At 56.4% G+C, this 24,170-nt stretch overlaps 2 protein-coding genes across 2 annotated transcripts in view; one reads left to right on the forward strand and one right to left on the reverse strand.

Annotated features, from left to right (window-relative positions):
* The window catches only part of CEPT1 (choline/ethanolamine phosphotransferase 1), a 34,843-nt gene extending 32,491 nt beyond the window's left edge, over window positions 1-2,352 (forward strand). The window contains exon 9 of the mRNA XM_084275993.1: window positions 1,422-2,352. Within this exon, the coding sequence (XP_084132119.1) occupies window positions 1,422-1,544 (123 nt within the window). The 3' untranslated portion in view covers window positions 1,545-2,352. The remainder of the gene's footprint in view (window positions 1-1,421) is intronic.
* A 4,655-nt stretch (window positions 2,353-7,007) lies between these two features.
* Window positions 7,008-19,326, reverse strand: DENND2D (DENN domain containing 2D). Its single transcript, XM_084275870.1, has 12 exons — window positions 19,231-19,326; window positions 15,624-15,808; window positions 14,746-14,858; window positions 14,552-14,621; window positions 13,421-13,498; window positions 13,183-13,323; window positions 11,530-11,678; window positions 11,236-11,413; window positions 10,762-10,803; window positions 10,270-10,360; window positions 9,304-9,543; window positions 7,008-8,014 (listed from the first exon to the last, which is right to left on the reverse strand). Exons 1-12 carry the CDS (start codon window positions 19,283-19,285, stop codon window positions 7,953-7,955), a joined length of 1,404 nt encoding a protein of 467 aa, XP_084131996.1. The 5' UTR covers window positions 19,286-19,326; the 3' UTR covers window positions 7,008-7,952.
* Window positions 19,327-24,170: the final 4,844 nt, after the last annotated feature.

Here is a 24,170-nt window from a genome sequence, read left to right on the forward strand (position 1 = left end):
TTTTCTTGTCCTGGGGCCCCAGCTCTGGACACAGGACTCCAGCTGGGGCCTCACAACAAGGGCAGAGCAGAGAGGGACAATCCCCTCCCTGTCCCTGCTGCCACCCCTCTGCTGCTGGAGCCCAGGATCCCATCGCCCTTCCCAGCTGCAAATCGTCACAGGCAATTTGCGTGCTCTCTCACACAGGGTGTTTGCGTAGGTTGAGCCTCACTGACTCACCTGGAGGTTGGTGTGGCTGGAAACACATGTTCCTGAGTTGATTTTACATAGAGCTTGTGCAAACAGAGGTGAAACGTGATTTGCCTGGTGCACAACTTCCACTGTTTTAAAGCAACGTGGCCAAGAGTCAAAGCTGAGAGTAAAGTATTTTGAAGATTTGTGTTGCTGTAGTGTTAGCAAGGAAATGGGTTACACACAGTGAGGTGTGGTACAACTGTGCTTTAATTCACTGACTGCAGGTATGGCTGTCACCACAAATCACAGAATCCCAGGGGTTGGAAGGGACCTGGAGAGCCCATGGGGTCCAACCCCCTGCCAAAGCAGCTCCCCAGCTCATATTGCACAGGGTGGCGTCCAGACGGGGCTGGAATCTCTCCAGAGATGGAGACTCCACACCCCCTGGGCAGCCTGTCCCAGGGCTCCCTCACCCTCACTGGGGAAAAGTTCTTCCCCAGCTTGGTGTGGAACTCCCTGTGCTCCAACTTGCAGCCATTGCCCCTTGTCCTGTCCCCACAGACACTGAAAAGGGGCTGCCCATTCCCCCTGCATCCCATACTGAAGATATTGATAACCATTAATAAGGTCCCCCCTTAGTCTTCTTCTCTCCAGGCTGAACAGCCCCAGCTCCCTCAGCCTTTCCTCACAGGGGAGATGCTCCAGCCCCTTCAGCATCTCTGTCCCTCCTCTGGACTCTGTCCAGGAGATCCCTGTCTGTTTGATCCCAGGGAGCCCAGAACTGGACACAACACTCCAGATGGGGCCTGACCAGGGCAGAGCAGAGGGGGAAGATCATCATGAGGGAAAAATACCTGAGGTCCAACTCACATGTGCTTAGGGAGCACTTGGGTGTGATCCACCAAAGGCAGCGTTAACCTTGTAACCAAATGGGTGTTGTGTGCATGGCTGCACCAACAGGGCATTTCCATGTATCTCTAGCTGCTGTATCTGCTTTCTCCTCTCTGACCCTATCAGTAAGAGTGTTCTGTATTCTTACAGAGCTGGAAGAAAGTCCAGCACCTCTAGGAACTTGTCTGCCTTCACAGAAAGACTTTTCCTACGTGGTTGGAGACTCAGTTCTTGAATCAGACCCCAGTGTTTTTGTTCTGAAGCGTGTGGGTGGCGTTACTCTGGAGTTACTCTCCATGAAAACAGAGACCTAAATGTGTCTAATTGTGGTTTGTTTTTTTTTTTTCTCTTGGCAGATCTTTTCTCTCTTTGATTTGCTTCGATACTGTGTCAGTGTGTGCAATCAGATTGCTGCCCATTTGCACATCCACGTGTTCCGAATCAAGCCCTCCTCCTCCACACACTCCAATCACCATTAGGAAACAAGGAGTCCCTGGGAGGAGAAACAAGGAAGAGTTGCTTTTCTTCATGAACAGACGTGGAGATACCTAGGAGACTAAGGCAAAAAGCAGATGAGAACAAAGTGAATGATACAAATAAATGTTCTGTAACTCATATTCTTTGTTATCAGTAACACTCCTTAACTAGTCTCCTGCCTGAGAGAGTGAATTCCAAGTACACCCTAGTCAACTCTACATGTAGTCAACTGTCTTGGTTCACAGCCTGGGAAAGCATGCAGGGAGTAACGCTCTGTCTTTCTAATTACCTTGATTACAAAATAATCTATATATGGTGAATGGATCCCCCAACAACTGAAGTTTCTAATGTAGTATAATTACAGCTACAATACAACTTGCTTTTAATTTTAATATTTCATCATCTCTCTTAGTGAAATTTCAAGTGGACACTAAACGAGTATTTATTTACTAAAGACCTGAGCTGGTAAATACAGAGGTACCACACTAGTTTGTGTAGCTGAAGCAGCTGTCAGGGTTTGAGTCCAGACTGGTGTGGTTCTTTGTTTTGCTTATGCATTGCTGATAAAGTGGTTTCTTGCTAAGGAATAATGCATTGAACGGGGGTTCTGCAAGCAGAAGGGATGACCAGCATGCAAAATAGTGTGGTATCTTTGTCAATTAATTTTATTTTTTTAAATAAACATCTAAAAAGACAACTTATTTCTCAGTTTTCTTCAGTGGAAAGATTATAAAAAGAAAATTTTACTATTTACTTTTTTATATATAAACTTAAGCAAAATTTCCTTTCTGCTCTTAATAAATAAGAATTCTGAGAACAACAGTTGTCTTCAGATGTGTGTGGTGCTCTGTCCTACTTCACTTTATGAAGTGCAATGCTGCCTGCTGCTGAGAAAGCAGATTTCTGATGCTCTCTGCCCTTCCTTGGAGCTCTCCCCACCACAGAGCGCAGTGAGTTTGTGGTGGGGTCGGTTGGTGGTTGTTGTTGTTGCTGTTTTATTGCCATTTTAAACACTGTGAACTGCATCAGGGAGGCCAAGTTGGATTTAATGACCCTGAACACAGTGCCTAGGCTTGCTGTACAGTGGGAAGGGGCTGTTTCCAGAGCAGGATCTGCCGTGGCTATCAGGAAGCTGCTGGGGAATGCCAGGAACCTGGTGGCTGCCATCCAGCCCTTCAGCTGCCAAGCATCTCGCTCCAGGTGATGGGAAGATGTCTCTGAGCCACAGCAGCACCTGAAGGCAGCAGCCTGTGTCTTGTCTTTGGAGGGAATTAGGCACAGGTCACTTAAAAAAATAACTGAAGCCCCAAGAACAATAAATCAACCCTCCCCCTTGGCTGGGGGAAGTGGTGACAGGTATTTCCTGCAGTGCCCTTGTGACTAGAAAACACGCTCAGGAAGTGGAGCGAAAACTCTCAGTGCCTGGAGAGCTTGAGTCTCTGTCCTGGGGGAGAGTACCCAGCTGTCAGGGAGAGAGCTGTCAGGCTGGAGAGCACAGGAGTGCAGCTCCAGTTTGGGTTATGAAGTGTCTGGGAGGAGGGAACAGGGTTGGCCCCTGACTGAGCTGCTGCAGGAAGTGGAAGTGAGATGCTGGCTGCTTCAGCTGAGCGTGGGGTCATGTTCTGTCTTGGGTTTTCCTTGGCTGGGGGAGTCCTGGCTCCTTCACACAGGGTGATGCTCTTTCAGCCTCAGGTTTGGGGCACTATGGGAAGGAGGAACATCCTCAGGAGGAGAAGGGGCAAACTAATGTAGGCTTCACTGTGTAGCCCTCACCCTCCTGGGCATCTGCATGCCTGGGAGCAGCTGCTTCATGGCAAGCACAGCTGAGGGCTCTTCATGGGTCCCAAGGGGTCCCAGCCAGGCTGAGAGTTTGGTTCCTACACCCTGACCCCAAACCTGGGCTGCAGCTCTTTAAGTGGGCATGCACCAGTCCAAGAGCCTTGCTCCTGGGAGCATTTCCAGTGTGAGAGGTGGCAGCTGTCTCTGGCACTACAGAGTTTTAGGTACAACTGGAAGTGAGAGAAGTAGTTTAGTTTAGGTTTAACCATATTTGGCTGGGTGAAGGTTTGATCTACATACACAGCTCAGGCTGTAGGTGCTGGGGGCCCCTCTCCCTGCTCACAGACTGTGTGTTTCTTACCAGTGTGAACTGGGTGCAAAACTCTTGCTGGGAAAGTCCCTCCCTGGAGCCTGAGTGGTTTTCTAGATGTACACAGGACAACCACAGTCTCTGGGTTCAGGGCTTTAAGGCTCAGCTGCCCCAAATAACATGTCACCAATGCTTCAGAGTGGTGAGGAACGTTGTCTGGGATCAAGCTTTGGATTCCCAGACATGTCCAAGCTGCATCACGGAATGATGAGGGCTGGAAAGGACCTCTGGAGATCACCTGGTCCAACTCCCTCTTGATGCTCAGGGCATCTCCAGTGTTTCACTGCCCAGAAGTTTGAATGCCCTCTGTGTTCAGCCAGGGGGAAACTCCCATTTCTGTCCTGATTACCAGTGTGCCCAGGGAATGGCTGCTGCTGGCAATCCCAGCCCTATCCAGCGTTGCCATGGATACAGGTGGTGTATAAATGCCCATGATAAACACCTGCACTTTGCCCTGGCACTTGTCTGATCATCTCGTGCCTGGTCAGAGGTGACTTGGGGCTGCTCAAGGACTTCAGAAGGGTGACAGAATTTGTGTGAGCTTGTGATGTGCTTCCAGACCTTCTGTTGCATTCAGGCAAGGCTTGGAAAGGAACAGCTTGTGCAAGAGCAGCCCCCAAGCTCCCTGCAGCACCTGGGTGGGAGCGTGTTTCCTTTCCAGCACACACAGCCAGCCTCTGATAAACACCCCAGGGCCAAGCTGCAAGGGCAAGCTGAGCACTTAGTGTTGGAGTCGCCTCTTCTACGAGCTGGTAAAGGAGGTCCCTTGCTTTGGCCAGGCCTTTAACACTCACAGAGGTGGTGAGGACACCACAGGGCCTGGTGCTGTTTCACCCCAGCCTTGGGTTTGTTTCACACAGTATTTTTAGGCTCTTTCCTTCCCACCCTGTATGCACTGGGTCTGTCCAGTGCTGCTGGGCCCCATCTTTGAGGCAGGAACAGAGCCACAGAGAAGTTTAATCATTGCCAGAGAGCAGGAGGTGAAGACTGCAGGAATTTTCAGAGCCTATAGCCAGGTGGGAAGTGATCAGAGGTGGGACCTGTGTCTCTTATTGCACTGGAGCAATCCAGAAGCTCTTGACAATGCTGATTGCATTGACTCTGGGAGGTTAAATACACCCAGGACTGTTTGCTGGCACCAAGGCCAGCTGGCAGAGGGTGACACATGCCAGAATAGGAAACTTATCTTCCAAGCAGGGCAGCTGCAAACCAGGAGCTGCCTCCCAAACCATGCCTGGGAGCTGTTTGTATGAGCCTTGAGTTGGCCAATGCTATGCTGGGAACTATGTGAACAATCTAGCAGAATAAATGAGCACTTCCCAGTTCAGGGAAACATTGCTTGGCACTGTTTTATTTACTGTTGGTAGATTTAGATCGAGTGTTAGGCAAATCTTGAGCAGGAAGAAGGATTTTAAAACATGCTGGGAGTTTTGCTGATAGGCTGTGGTGTGACCTGAGCCTGGCTGGATGTGTCTGTGCTCCAGGCACAGAGCTTACCCCAGGGTCTCCTCCAGCAAACACCATGCCCCTGCCTACAAGGGGATGGTTTAAGAGAGGCAGGCTGGGTTCAAAGGAGGAAATTGGGTATTTCTTCCAGCATCTGCCCTTTCAAGCACGTGCTTTGTCTTTCTTCACTCAGCATAGGGAAGTGCTACTTGCAACAGGCAGCTGGCCCACCCTCTGGGTGTTAAAGGAAGGGCATTAAAGCTCTTGCCAGACTGTACCAGGCACAGGAGTAACCAGCCATGATGATATCACACTGCTTTTCAACTCAAGAAACCCTTAAAACTTGATCAGGAGCAACACAGGTAATGCAGCCTTAGGAGCAAGAGCAGAGCAGTGGGAAGGGTGACAGCCCACTGAAAGGGAAAGGATGTGAGAGGAATGGTGGGGGGGTTGGAGATCCCAGGGCAGGTTATACCTCTAGGCTTGTTTTTTTTTTCTTTCCAGTGTCTTCTGTCACCCCTTGTAGCTCTGAAGCTGCTGCTGGCTGGTGAGGAGAGGAGTCAGTGCCAGGAAAGTGCCTGGTTGCTCCTGTTCCTCAGTACCTGTTCCCTTTTGTAGCCAGCCCAGAAGTGGAACTGAGAGCTGATGAGAATGGATCTGGGTCCCTTTTTCCATAACAATACCAAAAGGAAAAGTACTTTAGGTAACTCCAGCTCCTATTTCAACCTACTCTTTGTTCAGCAGTTGTGCACCAACCCTTCCAACTCTCTGTAGTTAACCCTTGCTGCCATCTCCAGCCCACACCCACACCCCTCCATGCATTTTCAAATGAAAAAAATACAGAAAAAGACCACTACCCTTTAATTCCCTGGTGTTAGGCTGTAACTCTCTGCCTATCCCCAAGGGGGAACTTAGGAATCCAGAGGAGATACCCCCCCAATTCCCCAAATCCCCTTTATTGATTCTTGTTCCCCCTCCAAACAGCCACAAACAAAATCTCAACCACTTTCTTTCAGGGGGGGCAGAGTTTGGTTGCTGTTTGGTTTGTACCCCCTGCCCAGCCATGCTCCTGGGGCTGGTGCATGACTGTGCAAGTCTTGATTTGTAAAGCAAAATGCCCTTTACATGGCTCCTATTCTCAGTACGTGCTCAACAGTTGTGAAAGCGAAAGCTGCCTGGCAAGCAGCCTGCTCAGTTCCAGTGCACTTGTTCAGTGCTGCTGTGAAAGTTGCTTTAAACTGTCTCTGTGATAACATCAGTGAGTGTCTGTTGGGTACCCAGTGACCACAGACTCACAGAGTCACCAGGTTGGAAGAGCCCTTTAAGCCCATCGAGTCCAACCGTCCCTGTCCTGTGCTGACCCAGATCCCTCAGTACCTCATCTCCCCTCTGTTAAACACCCCCAGGGGTGGGGACTCAGCCCCCTCCCTGGGCAGCCTGTGCCAGGCCCTGACAACTCTGCCAGGGAAGAACTTTTCCCTCCCATCTGCTCTGACCCTGCCCTGGGGCAGCTTGAGCCCATTGCCCCTTGTCCCATCTGCTGTCCCCTGGCTGAAGAGACCATCGCCCACCTCTCTGCACCCTCCTGGCAGGGCAGGGGAGGGGTGAGAAGGTCTCCCCTCAGCCTCCTCTTCTCCAGGCTCAACACCCCCAGCTCCCTCAGCTGCTCCTCAGAGGATTTGCCCTCCAGCAATACATGATGCACCTCAGCTAGAACATCCCAGCCAGGAGGATGGAGCTCTGCCTCTGAGCCCAACCCTTGCTGCGAGAAGTACCTGGGAAGTATCCAGAGCCAGCACCAGCTTTCCCTGCTGCAATATTTATTCCCTGGATAAATGCATTAGGAAAATGGGACACACACACACCCCTGTAATGGAGCTTTAATTCTGCTGCCAGAGTCACTTTCAGCACCAGGGCTTTGAGAGGCTGCAGGGTTTTAAAAGAAGTTGGCATCAAAACCAGAAACAAGGAGGATGTCGACATGTTTTACTACTGGGTTTAACAAATACTTCCTCCCTACCCAAAGCTGTTGATCGGCCGTTTTCCTCTCCTACAAAACACAGCCCTGTGGCCTTCTGAGTCTGCTAACAGCACAAATAAATAACCTGCTGGAAAAGCATGTTTCTCTCTCTCCCTAAAAGAGCTGGACTGGGCTCAAAGTGGGGCTGGTGAAGCTGGCAGGGGCTCAGAGGAAACCACTAAAACCCACCACAACTGCTCCTGCCCAGACTAACAGTGAACCCACCAGGGTAGAAAATAAAGTGACACAGTGGTTAATAATAGAAACCTCAGGAACTTACTCCACGGGATGTTACTTATTTGCAAACCCCAGGTTTGTTTTAATTAGAAATAATACTATTTCCTACTCCTATATGATTTTTTTCCCCCCTAACAATTACTCTACAACCTCCATAGTCCTGTGGCAAGCTCCTCAACCTCCCTCCCCTGCAGTGTAAGGTCTGGATGGGGCCAAAGTCTCTGGCATGGGGTCAGGCACTGTGAGTTACAGCTTGTCCATGTCGCTAGTGAGACTGGAAAACAAATCCCAGCCTGCTTGCTAGCTCTGTGCAAAGAGTTTTCCAGTGCAGTGATGCCCTGAGGAGAAGAGAAAGGGTAGAAACTGGTGTTCAGTGCTGCCCGGGCATCTCATGAGTCACAGTTGGGTAGGAACCGGTGGCTGGATCCAGCAGAGTCCGGCGTGCTCTGCCCTGGGACAAGGGCAGGCATCAAGTCTGAGCAGTGTGGTGCTGCTGGGAGGGGGCTCTCCTGGTCCTGCTGGGTCCTGGTCCCTGCTCCTGTGGTCCCAGGCTGGATTTCAGGAGTCCCTTCGGTGCTTCTTCTGTTCGTGGTACTGTGCTATTTTCTGCTGGAAATAGGCTGTGGATGAGGAAAGGTCTCTTGGTGAGATGCAGCGTTCGGGCTGGGGAGGACACGGGGCTGCGCATCAAACCGTGCTGCATCCAGCTGGGCCAAATCAGGGTGGGTGGAACAACACCCAGATGGGTTTATGGCACAGGGTAAGGTGTGTTTCTAACCCATGGGTTCATTTCTCTTTGGCTTTTGGGTTTCTTCTCCAAAGAGAGAAAGTGCCAGACCCCGGAGGCCAAGTAGCCAAAAGGGTGGCATAGGCTGGGCCCCTGACCAGAGAGCTGGGGCTGGACCATCGCTCTTCCCCACCCCACGCAGACCCAGGACTGTGCCTGCCCTGCAAAGGGCAAAGAAATCAGCAGCCAGGGTGGTGCCAGACCCACATCCCATGGGCAGGATGACAGGGACCCACCCTGGGCACCATCCGAGGGGACGCTGGATCTGCGCCCTCTCAGAGCGCAGCGGGACCTCGAGGGTGGCAAGATGACTCTGCCCCTTGGGAGATGTTTTAGGTGGCTACTTCAACCTCCCATCTCCCCATCTGGCCTCATCCCCAGCTGGGAGGAGGCTCAGCTCTGCCCAGCGCCCCATAAATCCTCAGAGGAGGAAGGGACCAACCCGGTTTGTGCCAGAGCCAGTGGCAGAGATGAGTCAGGGCTCGCCAGGCCCCAGCTCCCAGCTGCTGCCTGCATCCAAGCTAAATATTTGTGCCACTGCTGGCATGTTTGGCTAAACACTGAGCGCTCAGTGCGCCTGCCCTTTCCCTACTCAAGTGATGAGATCTGAAACGAGCCCAGGGGGGATTTTTTTTTCCTTCTGATTGTTTGTCAGGAACAGAAAAATGCAGCTGTTGAGAGCAGACGGGTGTTGCTGGCTGCTCAGAGCATCCCCAGCCTCGGGCTGCATCCCTGGCCGGGCACAGGGCATCTCTTTCAATGGCAGGACAAGGGGGATGGAGTGAAGCTGGAGGAGGGAAGGGTGAGATGAGAGATTAGGGGGAAGTTCTTTGCAGAGAGAGTGGTGAGGGGCTGGAACAGGCTGCCCAGAGAGGGGGTGGGTGCCCCATCCCTGGGGGTGTCCAAGGCCAGGTTGGATGGGGCCCTGGGCAACCTTGTGTAGCTCCAGGCCTGGAGGTTGGTGTCCCTGCCTGTGGCAGGGGGGTTGGAGCTCTGTGACCCTTGGGGTCCCTTCCAACCCAGACCAGTCTATGAGTCTATAATTCTTTCCCTTAACCAAAGAGCCTGGGGCTTGACAGAGCTCACCCAAGCAGGGAGAGGTGGTGAGGTGGGGCCGTTTACCTTCGTGTGGGATCCTGCTCTTCTCAGCTTCCTCAATAAACAGGGAGAACATGTTGGTCTTGACAAACTTCTTCACAAACTTGCGGTTGGTCTTGGAGGGGATGGCTTTGTAGAAGGCTCGTTCCTGGAAGGTCCCTGAGCCGTTTTTACTCCACTTGATGTGGGAGGTGTAGTGACCAACAATCCGGACGAAGAATTGCACGAAGGCTTCGGAGACGAGCGTGTTCACCTGCTCAGAGGCTGGAAGAGGACACGGAGCACGAGAGGTGGGGATGGGACCTCTGAACACAGAAAGGACAGTCCTGGCCGGTTTGCAGTCTGTTTGCATCCTGAGAAATTACCCTTAAAAACCTTCATGTGTCAGTAAACCAAGATTCCCCTCCCCCCCCAACCTCTGCCCCGCTCTGGGGAGATCCCCCCTGCAGTGCTGCATCCAGTTCAGGGGTCCCCAGGACAAGGAGGACATGGAGCTGTTGGAGCAAATCCAGAGGAGGCCATGGAGATGATCCAAGGGCTGGAGACCCTCTGCTCTGGACCAGGCTGGGACAGCTGGGCTGGCTCATCCCAGAAAAGAGAAGGCTGCTTCTGGGGAGAGCTCTGAGCACTTTCCCATTCCTTGAGGGGCTCCAGGAGAGCTGGAGAGGGGCTGGTGCCCAGGGCAGGGAGGGTCAGGCCCAGGGGAACGGCCTTCAGCTGCAGGAGTGGGATGGAGAGGGGCTGGGGGGCAGAAATCCTTCCTGGGGAGTGGGGAGGCCCTGGCACAGGGTGCCCAGAGAAGCTGGGGCTCCCATGTCTCAGGGGGCAGGGGAAATGATGAAAGATTTGTTTCCTGTGGCTGCATTTTCCTGCAAATTGAGGCAGAAACATCCCAGGCCAGGTCTCTAGGAGAACTGTTTCACTGAGGACCCCGGCCACCTGTGGAAGGCAGCTCACATCCATTTACAGTATAGAAAGAGCCACCCTTACTCTGGACATTGTTGTTGTTGTTGTGCTTGTTCAGGGATGTCAGCATCTCATTCTGCAGCTTGATGGGCAAGATCTCCTCCTCATCACCGACCTGGAAGGCAACATGGCTGTGAAACACCCAGGGAACCCACCTCAGACAGCCACAAGCAGCAGTTAGTGCAGCCCTTTCTGCAGAGCTCGTTAATTAATTAGCATTGGCCAGGTTTATTTACTGGGGCAATGGATTTGTAGCCAATTAATTAACTAGCATTCATCACTGCAGGGTGCTGCAGTGATGCTGGGAAAGGGATGGCTGACACATGGACCCTGCTGCTCAGGACAAGAGATGCAGCGGATGGAGACATCCCTTTGTGGGATGTTTCCCCTGCATGGGTGACACTGAGATGTTTCTGTCCCCAGAAAGTGAAAGTGGCCAAGTAGCTGGGAGGCTGGGTGGAGGGGGGGACCCAGGCCAGGTGAGCCCACCCCCATGCCCGGCACGGCAGGACCTACCGCTCGGAGGATCTTCCCTTCACAGAGATCAACTATCAGAGCCTGAAAGAGAGCAGAGGGACCAGGTTCAGCCCTGCCAAGGCAGCCAGGTTCCTCCCCCAGTTCTGGGATGTGTCCCTACCCCACGAGGGTGGCAGGAGAGGGACTGCCTTTGCTGCAGGCTCATGGCTTGTCCCCGTGAAGCTTTTCTCTGCTGCTGCAAGGTTGGGATGATGTCAACGGTTGGCCCAGCCAGCAGCAGCTCCCCAAGCCCCCAGGGACAGGGCTGCGTGTCCTGGGGTGGCTGGCAGCACCCAGGGGGGGGACACATGGAGGTGTTGCCCCAGGAGGGGACATGCAAGGAGCCCCAATCTCTGGATGGGAAAAGCTTTGCAACCAGAGCCTTCAGCCCCAGAGCCAACCCAAACCCAGGGCATGGACTAACAGATGGCTCCATCCAGATGCCTTCACCCCCCCCCACCCCCGGTGAAATACCTCCTCCATCGGCTGCTCCAGGACCTGCTCCAGGTGCCGCATCTGGATGCCGAGCATGAAGGGCGTGGGGCAGCAGACAGTGTCCAGCAGGATCTCAGGGACCACGGGGATGTAGGTGTGAGCCCAGGTGAAGGGGTAGAGGAGAGCAGCCACTGCGTGGATGCACTGCGACAGGATGCTGCGGGACAAGGAGGCCGTTGGAACAGGGCACCTCACTGCTCAAGAGGGAACATCCCACCCCTGAGCTCAGCTGCCTCCTGTGCTCCTTCTTTAGCTAAAGAGGTCAGGACTCACCTCAGCTCCTCTGCCAGGAAGATGAGCCGTCGCTCCAGCACGGCAGAGGCGAAGATGTGCAGGATGAGCTGGGGGCTGAGCCGCTGGAGCAGAGCCTGGAACTCCACGTGCTCCAGGTGGGCATCCACGGGCCGTGTGAGCTCGATGAGCTGCCAAGGGAGAGCCACCAAAGCCTGCATTACGAGCTGCAACACCAACACCCCCCCAACCCATGGTGCCCTGGCCCCCTGAGAGGGATTTGAGAGCAATGACCTTGAGTTCACAGCAAACCTCCCCTTGTCCTGCCAGGAGAGCTGGGCTGTGCAGCGCTGAGGCTGCAGGAGAAGCCAGTGGTGATGTGAACTGTGGGGTTTATTTACTGGGGGCACTGGGTTTTTAAGCAAAAGGCTTCTTTTCTCCAGTGCTGACAGTAGGAAATGGGCAGGGACATGTTCCCATCTGTCTGTGAGCAGCAGCTTCCAGGAAGGGAGGAGGGGTGGGACCAGGACTTTTTGGTGCACAAACCACATAGGCTTCTTCAAAAGCCTCTCTGGCAGGGCCAGCTCATCTGTTCCTAGCTAGGATGGCCCAAAACTCAGTTATCTATTGGATATTCACTGGTGTCTGTCTATTCTGCTGGCTCTGCCCCAGACAAGAGTCCGCAAACCTGGTCAGTAATTGTCCTGCTGGGGACAGCTGGTGACCGCTGAAGGGTTAACAGGGCCATGCAGCTCATGACAGCCCTGGCCCCTCTCCCCAGCCTTGCAGTGGGGGGAATCCCCCTCCTCCCTGCACCAGGCCACCCTTCCAGCAAAGCAGCATCTTCCCAGCCAGCAGCACAGGGCTTGGCTGGGCTCTACAGCCCCTTTCCAGTACAAATCCTGCCCGATCCCCAGCTCCACAGCACAAGCAGAACCCAGATCCAATTTCCAGGACTTTCCCTGTTTCCTCACTGATCTCTTCCACTTGCTCCAGCCCCTACCCAGAGCCCCAGCGTGCAGCTCTTTCGAAGAACAGCCTCATACATCTTCCCTCCCGGCCACGCTCCCAGCAGCCTGGCCCATGGCCAGGGCATTGAGCAACCTGCAAGCCCTTGCACAAGCCTTCCTGGATGAAGCAATCACTTTCCATTTGGTAGCCAACTGCTGAATTGCACTAGAGGAGAGATCTTGCTCTCAGACCCACTCCTGCAGGATGCATCCCGGGGATGCTCAGCACTCAGGTTGTGTTGCCCAGTGCCAGGGCAGATCCTCCCTCATTTTTCCACCCCAGATCATAGAATCCCAGACTGGGCTGGATTGGGAGGGACCCCAACGATCACAGAGCTCCAATCCCCCTGCCACAGGCAGGGCCACCAACCTCCAGGGGAAACCATGGCAGCAAAATCACACCCTGGGGAGGTGGGACAGGTGAGGATCCCATGTATGCAGAGCAGCCTCCTCTTTGCCCCTCTAGCCATGAGGTAAAAGAGTCCATGGAGTAAAAGGGTCCATGGGGACCAGGAGGGTGGTGGCACCCACATTCTCCAGGCACCAAGCCCCTGGCAGCCCAACAGACCACCCACCACTCCAGTGAGCACCCAGGGGTACTGCAGGTGTGCGGGATGCTCCCAGAGATATCCCAGGCTCCCAGCAGTCCTGGAGGTGTCACTGAACCCCTGAGCCCCCCACCAACCTCTGTGCCCGACTCTGGGATGAAGCTTTTAATGGTGACAGTTTTCCCTGGCGCTGGGAAGGGCGATTCCCTCAGGCCCTGCATGAAGGGGTAAATCACAGCCATGGAGATCTGGCGCCTCTTCTCCACCTCGTCCAGGATCTGAGGGAGAACAAAGCGAGGGGTGAAATGCCAGCAGGCAACAGGGTGGCTCCCTGGGCCCCCCAGTCTGTGTCCCACTCCCATGCCATGGCCTTACCTTGGAGAAGAGCCCGAAGCAGCCCAGGCAGCTGATGATGCAGAAGACCTCAGGGAGGCGGGCCCCACGGCCAGATGGCTGCAGGAGGGTGAGAAAAGGGTTTGAGCATCTCCCAGCCCCACGGCACCAGCTCCACGCTCTCCCCAGAGATCCCCCAGAGCCCCACCTGCTCCCCCAGAATACCCAGTCACTCACTGGGGCTCAGGCCAGGGCTGCAGCTGATACTGGTGGTGCTGGGAGAAGGTGATTCACATGGGTTTTTTTGGGACAAAACCCTGTGGAATATCCCAAAACGTGTCCCCTCCTGACACACATCCTGCCCCACCATCCCTGGGACTAATCCTGCCTCCTACTGAAACAGGGACTGTCAGGATGAGTGCCTGGGCTGTTCTTCCCTTTCCAACTGGACTATGCTGGGTCCATTTAAAGCTCTCTGTGCTTCCAGCCCTCCCAACACCCAGCTCCTACAGCCAGGGCTCAGACTGGGATGCAGAAGTGAGCAGGTTCACCGGGAATGAAAGGGGTGGTGGGGTCCAGCAAGTCCCTGTGTCTTTCTGTTCTGATTTAAGCAGGCTGTGTGTAAATCAGCAGCCAGGGAAGACCCCCCCATCGCACCCCACAGCCCCCAAGCTGGCCAAGTCCATGAGCTGAGACAGGTGGCCACTGTGCAGAGGCAATTTTTGGGGGTGGAGCTGAGGGCACTCGGTTCCTTGGCCCCTGGATGGGTGCACACGCAGCCCCAGCATGATCCCAAGTGGGATTCACAGGCGTCCTGACTGCTGTGACCAAAGGAAAGGAGCCAGGGAAGCTGCAGGAGGTTAGTGGGGTGGCAGCTGCCACCAGTACAGGGACCAGCACCTCCCAACCATGGTACCTCCTGCCTGCATTTCAGGCCAGTCGTGGGCTGCAGCAAATGCCGCTTCGCCACATCCAGCACCCAACCAGAAACAAAACCTCCACAACCCCCCGCTTTGAGCTGCTGCTTGTCATCATCTGTGCCAAAGCAAGTGGCCTTCCAAGGCACGTCCCCAGGAGCTGCAAGCTGGGGCAAGGCAGGAGGTGTTGTGTCCTGCCACGGGGACGGGGTGGCACGGCCACCCGGCAAGGTGTGCGCAGGGGTGGGGTGCTCACCAGCAGCCGCCTGCAGTAGCCAATCTTCCTGCTGCCATCCATGTTGGTCAGGACGAAAGAGAAGGTTTCACTGCAAGAAGAGACAACACATGGGGTGGGACAGCCCCCTTCCTCCTCCCCAGCCCCCAGCCCTTGAGGGAGGATGGCAGCACGGGGTGAGAAACCACAGGGAGATCCCACAGCGGGGCAGGTACCTGGTGAAGTCAGTGACAGGGGCCCAGTTGTTGCCATCAGGGAAGCAGAAGAGGGGGATGGATTGCAGGAGACGTTCCTCCTCCTCCCTCTGGCCCTTCAGCAAGTTCTCACGCTGGAACAGAGCGATGCCAAGAGTCAAGGGGGGGTGGAGGGCACCCAGTCCCAGGGGATGGGGTGGGGTGGTCCCAAAGCAACCCCCAGTGCAGACTGGAGCAGAGGGTGCTTGCAAGCAGCTCCCAGAAAGTCTTGACTCTTTTACCCCATGGATAGAGGGGCAAAGAGGAGGCTCCTCTGCAGATGTGGGGTCCCCTTCTGTGCTGGAGTCAGGCATGGAGGTTGGTAGGGGCTCAGGGGTTCAGTGACACCTCCAGGACTGCTGGGAGCCTGATATATCTCTGGGAGCATCCCCCACACCTGCAGAACCCCTGGGTGCTCACTGGAGTGGTGGGTGGTCTGTTGGGCTGCCAGGGGCTTGGTGCCTGGTGAATGTGGGTGCCACCACCCTCCTGGTCCCCATGGACTCTTTTACCCCATGGCTAAAGGGGCAAAGAGGAGGCTGCTCTGCATACATGGGGTCCCCACCTGTCCCACCTCCCCAGGGTGTGATTTTGCTGCCACAGTCTCCCCTTTTGGGCCAGGAGACCCAGGAGCACCTCTGGGATTTTTCTCCTGGGCTTTGTGGCTCTGGGCTTAGACTACAGAGGGGGTCAGATGGTCCCAGCAACCCCAACCCTGGCAGGCAAAGCCCTGGGGTTCGGGTCTGCAACTCAGGGACGTTTCCCTGTTCCCCTCTCCTGGATCTGACAGAGAAGGAGCAACATCCCCTTTTCCTTTGAATTTGGAAAACTCATCTTACTGGAAGCACAGACTGGAATACCTTGGGGAACTGGTAGGTTATCTTGGGTTCGTAGCGTCCATCTGTCGTCTTCTTCAGCGAAACCACCACCAGGTACTCAAAGAAAAACTGTCCAGCAGAATAGAGGATGGAGCTCCTGTCTCTGGGTTTCCCCTGTGGCACCCGTGCCTGGTTGTTTTCTCCAGCTGAACCCTCCTCCTTCCTTTCTGTAGCCAAAGAGAAAAAAAAAAAGCCCCCAAACCAGAGCAGAGTGAAATGAAAGGCTGGGAGGTGCCCTGATGGCAGGAGAGGAGACACAGCTCCACATGGAGTGGCTGGAGGGAACTAAGACCTGGTGCTCAGGGTGTTTTGGGCCCCAGCAGTGAACAACTGCAGGCACAGGGTGAATCCTTTGCCTTTAAGAATCCTTTTTGGGTAAAAAGCCAGTGCTGTCAGACACCCCCAGCCCTCCTTTGCCCCATCCCAGCGAGGACAGAGGGACACCCAGAGCAAAGCCAGCATGAGGGGTGGCAGAGAGCAGACAGTCTCTGCAGCAAGTGACCAGTGAAGGTGTGGGGATGCTTTCAGAGCTGCTCATTTTATTCCCTCAGGGGTAAAAAGCCCAGCAAACAAAGAGCACAGGTCTTGTTTGAGCACCTCCAAAGGCTCCAGTGAGATGAATCCCAACATCTCCCTGCCAGATGTCCACAGTCCTGGGAACTAGTGATTGCAAATGAGATGCTGGAGGGTTTTCCCTAAACCACAGGTCCCAGAGCAAAGCAGCTCCCTGGGATTACACCCCACTTCTTGTTCGGCCGGTTGGGGAGCACCAGAAGCAAGAGTGAGAACTGCCAACATCTCCAAGGGCCCTGGCGTGATGGCAGCAGGGCAGCAAGATCCAAGGGCTAGGAAGGAGAGGAGGTGAATGCCATCAGAGGCTCCAGCTAGGCCACCCCAGCAACTCTGTAAATCCCAGGTCCCTGGCACTGAACTGGCCCAGGTTTAGTCTCAGCTCTGGCTGCATCCGGGAGCTGGAACAACAGAGCTTGAGCTGCTCCAAGGAGTGACAGGCAGGAAAACAAACACGTGGCTGGATGAAACCACCGACTCTTGCCATCTGTCCCTGCAGCCTGGAGTTTGACCCTGGGCTCTTTTGATGGTGCTGAAGCTCAGGAGGTAAGGCATGACCATGGTCAGCTGCTCCCATCGTTCCTCTCCTCCCTGGACACCCCACCCCATGTATTCCCTCCCTCCCCCCAGCTCCAGAGCCATCTCCTTTAGTCTGGAAGCACCTTCCCAGACTTTGCTCCAGGTCATCAGGAGCTGACCAGAGCAGAAAGCTGCTCCAAAGAGGTGACACAGTCCCATCACTCCCAGGACCTCCCACCTTTCCCAGCTCAGGGCAGGGAGATGGGTGAAGCCACCCACATGTGCACCCTGAGGCCACTCCAGCTCCACATGCAAAGTCTTCCCTCTTGGCAAGGTGGAATTCATCCAGAAGAGTTCCCCTTGCAGAAGGAGCATCCCAAGGATGAGACCCAGCTGCAGACACCTCTGGTTTGTCCTCGGTGGGGATCACCCAGGTGAGAGCCCAGCAAAGTGCTCTGGGCCAGGGAATAAAGGGTGGCAAGATGTGTTTTGCTCCTCCTGCTCCTCCTTGGGATGCTCCAGCAAGGGCTTCAGTGCAGCCTCACCCATGGGGCTGGGGCAGGTTGCTGAATATTCCCTGGGGAACAGGGCTGTGCAACAGGGACACCCCCATCCTCTCTGGACACCAGCAGCAGCTGTTGTCCCATCACAGATTGCTGAGGTGAGGTGAAAATCAGGCTCCACCTGGCCGATCCAGTCCCACCCAGTATTCCAGAGAACACAAGACATGCTGGAGCAAGGGCTGGATTTGCATCCCATCCACAGCAGCTTCCAAGAAGCAACTGAAACCAACTAAACCGCCCCTGTGGGGACACTGGCCGTGCCAGCCAGGGGTCTGCCTTTCACTGGTGGAGCCCCACGCCTGCCAAATGCCTGCCCTGGCCCAGAGAGCCCTGCCAAAACTTGGCATCACCCAGCAGTGCTCCCCTGTGCTGGGTCTGGTTGCAAAACCCTCCCTGGCAGAGCCTAAACCCCCCAAAGACCACAATACCCATCCCAGGGCTGGGAGATGGGGCCACACACCACCCTGCAGTGTTTGATGTGACATCAGAGGTCCCAGCACTCCCCAAAACCAGGACTCACAGTCCCTCACGTGCCTCAGGGACACAGACCAGTGTCACAGCAGCTTTGAGCAAGGACTCTCCCGCAGCCCAAGCACTGGGCTTGGGGAACACCCCACAGCCCCCCCGACCCCTGCTCACCCCCAGCAGCGGGAGCATCGCCTGCGAGGAGGGGAACACGCCAAGCTGGGGGCTCACACAGCTCCTGGATGGGAACCAGCTGCGGGTGATGTGGATTCTTCTGCCCCTCCCCAGGCAGGGGAGTGCAAAGGCTGCTGCGCCCGGGGCCCATGAGGAAATGGCACCAAGGCCACCGGCGCCAGAGACAAGAGACATCTTGCTGCACAACCAGTTGCTCTCCAGCCCGAGCAGGGTTTTCCTTTGTGTGCTCCAGCCCACACCGTGCTGCAGCACAAACCTATTTCTCTATTGCCAGGAAAGAATCCCGGGCTGCAGGCAGCTGAAATGGCCCAGCCAGCACGGGGCTTTGCTGGGGAACTCGGCGCTCCCCGCACCGAGCAGCCACCCACCTGCCCCAGCAGAGAGGAAATGGCTTTTCGAGCCTCACCGAGTCTTTTCTTGGAATAAACATCTCTCAGCACCCCAGCAAGAGTCACCTGCACAGACCAGACCTGAGCAGTGAGGTATCCGTGCGTCCCCACCCCAAATCCACAGGTTGCCCCAACCTGCTCTGCTGTTATGGGATGGGTCAGGCTGGGAAATCCTCAGAAAAAGCTCACAATTCCCAAAGGATCGATTTCTGCTCTGTCTTCTAAAGGCTCCACAACACTGGGGTGGAGGGGGGGTGGGGGGAGTGGGGCACTGTGCCCCCCACTGATGCCGGTGATGCTCCTGGCCCAGTGCTCGGTGGGCAAAGAGCTGGGAAAGCTGTTTGGGACAGCTGGATGCGGTCACAGCGGGGTGGGGGCCCTGGGATGGGGCACCCCCCGTGGGATCGGCAACCCCCTTCCCCCCAGGGGATGGGGCAGACCTTTGGGACTGGGAAGGCTCCCGGGGATGGGGTGCCCCGCTCCCGGGATGGGCTGAAACCCAGGGATGGGGGGTGCTCTGCCGGGGGCTGGGGCAAACCCCCAGGGCTGGGGCGAGCCCCGAGAGGTGGGGTGAGCCCCGGGGACAAACAGCCCGAGCTGGGCTCCGCTGGGAGCGCGTACGGGGCAGGGCTGGAGGGGACCGAGCCGGTGCCGGTGCCGCTCCCGGTACCGACGAGTCCACGCCGGGTGGCCACGCTGCTCTGCCCGGGAAAGTCCCTGCTCCGCCGGCAGCCGTCGGTTCCCGCAGCCGCGGTCCCAGGTCCCAGTGCTGGCAACGACACCTATCCCGGTACCGATACCGGCACCCGCAGCCCGACGCGGGGTTGTGAACCACCCCCCGCCCCCCCTCCATCCTCACCCCGGCGTCCCCTGCCGACCCTCACTCACCTCTGCGGGCGGAGCGCCGCAGGCTCCGTCGGAAGAAGTTACCGATGGAGGCCATGCCGGGCCCGGCGCTGTCCCGGCGCGGTCCCGGCGCGGTCCCGGCGCGGTCCCGGCGCGGTGCGGGGCGGTGCGGGGCGGCCCGGCGGAGAGGGGTCGGCTTCCGCCCGCCGCGCTTTCGCTTTGCCGGGGTAGGAGGGACGGGGCGGAGAGGAGAGAAAAGGAGGAGCAGAGAGGGGCCGGGCTGCACCTGGGACCGGCCCGGGAACGGGGAGCCTGTCCCCGGAACGGGGACACCTGGGGAGCGCCGGGCACGGGGAGCCGGGAGAACGGGACACGGGGGGTCCCGGGAGCATCGGGGAACCGGGAGCACCTGACTGCGGAAGAGCCGGGAGCAGCCGGGCACGGGGAGCCCGGCACCGGGAGCAGCCGGGCACGGAGGTCCCGGGGGCAACGGGGGAGCTGGGAGCACCCCTGGGTACGACGGTGCCGGGAGGAGCTGGGTATGGGGGAGCTGAAGGGACCTGGTGTGGGGATACTGGGAGCACTGGGTGTGGGGGAGCCAGGACCACCAAGCACGGGGGTCCCTGGAGGGTCTTGGGAGCACCGGGCTCAGGGATAACGGACAACCCCAGCACACGGGGCTGGGCATCCCGGTGGGGTAGGGACAGCAGGACACCCCTGGGCGCAGCATGAGGAATGGGCAGGGACCCTGGGAACAAGGGGTGGCTTTGCCCAGCACCACAGGAGGGAGACAAAGCACCCTGCCCCACATCTCCAGCTCCCCGTCCCTGCCCCAGCCTCCCTGCCTCCTCCAAGCCCTTTTCACCCCAGAAACCCACTGGTGCGAGGGATGGTGCCCAGCTGCTGCGGTGCCAGGGGTGATGGTTAACCATCCCTCCCTGGGGATGGAGGTTTTGGGGTCTCCCACTCTGCAGTGCGATGGGGAGTCAGCCCCATCATCCCTGACGATGCCACGATGCTTTCATTTCCACGGCCATTGTCTGTGAGCTTGTCCTGACTCCGCTTGGGAACGCAGTCTGGGTTGTGCTTTCCCTTGGGCTGGCCTTTCTCCATCGGGCAGGGATTTGTTCTCCCTCCCGGAGTGACTCAGAGGCGCCTTGGCCAATTCTCAGGCTCAAGGCCGGTTGCCATCAGTCTTCAGTCTTCATTACAGGAAGGGAGAGCAGTTCATTAGCACCATGATACTGCATCCTGGGCACGCAGCCTGCTGAGCTGCTTGGCTTTGCTGGGTGGTTTCACCACTCTGGACACTCCAAGAAGGAAACTCTCTTTAAAAACCAGTGATAACCTTGTTTAGAAAGCCCCTTTCCCCCCCACACTTAGCCTGTCCACACCCTTGCTATTTCCTCTGACATTTTTATGGCACACAGAAGGGTCTTTGGGCACACAGCTGTGTGATGAGCTGTGCGCAGTTCTCAGCCCTAATGCTGCAGCGTGGCTGTTTCCACATCTAAGACCAGGCTTCCTACACCAAATATCCTCCTTCCATATTTCACAACACCTCCCATCCCCTTCCCCCAGCGCGTGGGCTGGAGTTCAAGGAGGAGCTTGCAGCTGGGCAGTGGCCTTTGCCAGCTTGAAACACATCCCCAATGGGGCGCCTGCCTCTGCCCTGGCTGGGATGCCGCTGCCTTGTCGGGGTTATCAGGGAGTTACTGGTCCTGGGGATCTTTTCTGGCTGATCTTGAGTGGGTGGAAGAGCACTTGTGTTTCCTGGAGGAGAGAGCAGCGTGTTTGCACACAGGGCTCGTTCCCAGGATAAATTTCCTCTTGGCACAAAGGGAAAAGAAAAAGTTAGGGGGTTTCCCCTCTTGATACTGGAGGAAAATCCCAGCTTTCCTGGAAACTGGGAAAAACAGCTGCTGCCTTCAGCCAAAAGAAATCCCCACATTCTTTGATTTGGTGGGGTTTTTTTTCCCCATTTACACAAATCTTTTCTGCTTTCTCCCTTGAAGCCAAGCATCTCACTGCCACCCTGCCGTGTTCCCAGCCCCAAACCCTCCCCACTCCCAAGGAAACACTGTCCCTTTGTGCCCATGGCACAACCCAGCCAACCTCGAGCTGCTGAAAGAGGTTGAACTGTTGAATATTCCCACTGAAAGCTCCTTTCTGCAGGGACCCAGCCACCCACCGGCACAACAAACAGGCACATTGTGGGCTCCTTGGGGCTGGTGGCCACTGGGGATGCAGCATTTGCCGCTGCTCTGTCGCTGCTGCCAAAGTCATTTCACTTTCCTGAGCAGAACCTGGGGAGTTTGGTTGGGTTTCCACCCCCCCTCCCCTCTCTGTGCAGCCCTGGTGCTGCTGAATACACACTGGGATTTGGCTGTCTGCAGGCATGCTGTGTTCACCCTGCAAATATCCTGTGCCTGGGGACACTGCTGTGAGCATTCCATGGGGTCCCATCGCACTGGGATTGGGGTGTCCTCACTGCTGGGAGCCTGTTTGGTCCTCAGCCTCCTCCTCTGCCCGAGGAAGGCTCAGCTTTCTCCCCCTTACCTCATCCCAGCACATCTTCACCCCATCCCCTTGCTGGGTGCTGTGTTTTGGGAAGGGGTTGGGGTGCTGGAGCAGCTTGAGCTGGTGGTGTGTGAGTGTTTTTTGTTGTGCCCATCGCAGCCACGCTGGGCTCAGGGCTTGGAGATGGAAGCTGGGGTTTGGCTGCTGCAGCATCCTGGGCAGGGAGGTCCCTGAGGGCAGCCCAAGGGTGGTGGTGGTGCTGGTGGTGGGTGCCCCCCCTGAACCTGGGGGACCCCAAGGCCCTGGTTTGCAGCTTTTCCCATGCCAGGGAATTTCTCCCACTGGATGGCAGCATTAGAGCAAAGAAGCATATCCAGGAGACCTTGTGGGAGCAGGGACCTTCCTCCTGAGAGGCTTTTCTCACTGGTGAATCACTGGCTCGTGGGAGGTTTGGACTTGAGCTGAGAACGTGTGTGTTCAGTTCACTTGTGTTCTCACCATTCCTGCCACTGACGTTTTGCTCTCTGCCCTGTTGGGTGCTTGATGGTCACTCCCAGCTCCCCAAAACCAGTTGCCATGAAACATTCTCTGCCTGATCCCCTTCCCCTTGATGCTTGTGGGTGCAGGGGGCCTGCTGGGACAGGGGGGGATGAAACCCAGCTGGGATATTCTGTCCCATGTCCTGGACTGGGCAAGGAGAAGACATGTCAGCCCTCATGGGACACCAAAATCATTGCATCTCAGCAAGGTGCATCCCCTATGCCCCAAAGCCACTCCTGCCCCCATTGCTGGGGCGCAGAGAGCCCAAGTCCAAGTCACAGACCCCTAAAGTTGCCCATTTTTGCATGAAAGAAGCTGCAGGGACCGTTCCCTGTGTGGTGGTTGCAGCAGGGGCTGCAAAGCTCCTGGGGATTACGAAGCAGAGCTAATCTTGCTGGTTTTCCTTGCACCCAGAGGTATTAATCCCAAGCATTTCCATCCACCTTTAGGATCTTTGGGAAGCGGCGCTTGGCAGAGGAGCTTGGGCAGCGCTGGGTGGTCAGGGAGCGCCGGTGCAGAACCCTCACAAGTGTGGAGGGGGGAAACTGCTCCTTTCCGAGGCTGTTGGATGGTCAGGAGGTGCAAAGACATCTCAGTTTACAGGCTCCAGGCAGGGCTGGCACCGTGGTTTGGAAACAGGCATCCATAGATGGAAAGGGTCGAGCTGCTGAGCCTCAGGTGTAGCATGGGATTCCCCCCCCAGTGTCGTGTCCTGGGTCACAGTGCCAGCTCCAGGACATGTTGGCCTTGGGACTGTGTCTCAGGGTTCAGTCACCTGCAGAGCCTGTTGCTGATTTTCCACTTGGAAGCCACTGGAAGCATCCTGGGGGGGCTTTTGCACAGTCCTGGGTGTCTCCCCCCTAAAATCATAGAATTGTAGGGGTTGGAAAGGACCTCAAGAGATCATCCAGCTCCCTAGCACATATTGTGGTTCAGTGACCTGGGGGTGCTCCCAGTGCCCCACTGGGGAGTAGGGGTCAGGGTGGTGGTGCTGGGGGTCCCGGTGGCTTGCCCCAGGTAGCGTGGGACAGTGCTGGAGAGGGTCAGGGCAGCTGGGGGGTTGCGGGGGGGGAGGCTGATTTTACTTTTTGATTTCAAAAAAGGGAAGAAATGGTGGTTTTTCCAAGCTGGGATGAGCAGGCTGGGAAGGGGATGGCTGGGAAATCAGAGGGTCGGTCCTTCTCCTCCACAGCATGGGGTGGGCTTGTGGTGGTCCTGCAGCCTCACACCCACTGCTGAGCCCAGACTTCATCCCATCTCCTCTGTAGAACAAGAAGCATTTGCCAGCTTGGTGTAATCCCCTGGGGGGACCAAGGGCGGGGGGGGGGTGGTGGTGAGGACCCCCCCCCAAATTCCAGCATCAGGGCTGCAGACCAGGACCCCCAGAGCGAGCTGTAACCCCAGGAGCTCTGTAAGATTTGCTAATCTCAAGGTATTGTTGGCATCCAGGGCAGCGATTTACTGCGTGTTTTGCCACAGCCAGTCCTGTCCGAAAGGCCAAGCTAAGTTTACACCAGAGCTGCTGGGATCAGGTAACCGGCTGCTGGCGAGTCCGTCCGTCCGTCCGTCCTCCCCCCGCCCCCTCCCTCCTCTGCTGGGGTACAAAAGGACATGGGCTTCTCCTGCACCCCACAAGGAAGAAGTGACTGTGGTCACCAGCAATGGGGAAGGGGGACCCACCCCACTGAGGGTGGTGTTCCTTGTCTGGTGGGGGGGTGGGATGTGGGGGGGGGGTTGGGCTGGCTTTGCACAGGAAGATGTGAACTGGTGGAGAGTCCTGACACTGCTTTGCTGGTCACACTGCCAGGGGCAGAACATAATCAGCCCTGGTGCCTGGCCTGGCTGTGTCCACCTCCCCAAGGGCTTTGCAGGTTGTGAAACTGAATCAGTTTCTCACCTTCAGTGGCACCCAGGGCTGGGCG

This window comes from Gallinula chloropus (assembly GCF_964237585.1).
Source record: "Gallinula chloropus genome assembly, chromosome: 27".
Lineage (NCBI taxonomy): Eukaryota > Metazoa > Chordata > Aves > Gruiformes > Rallidae > Gallinula > Gallinula chloropus.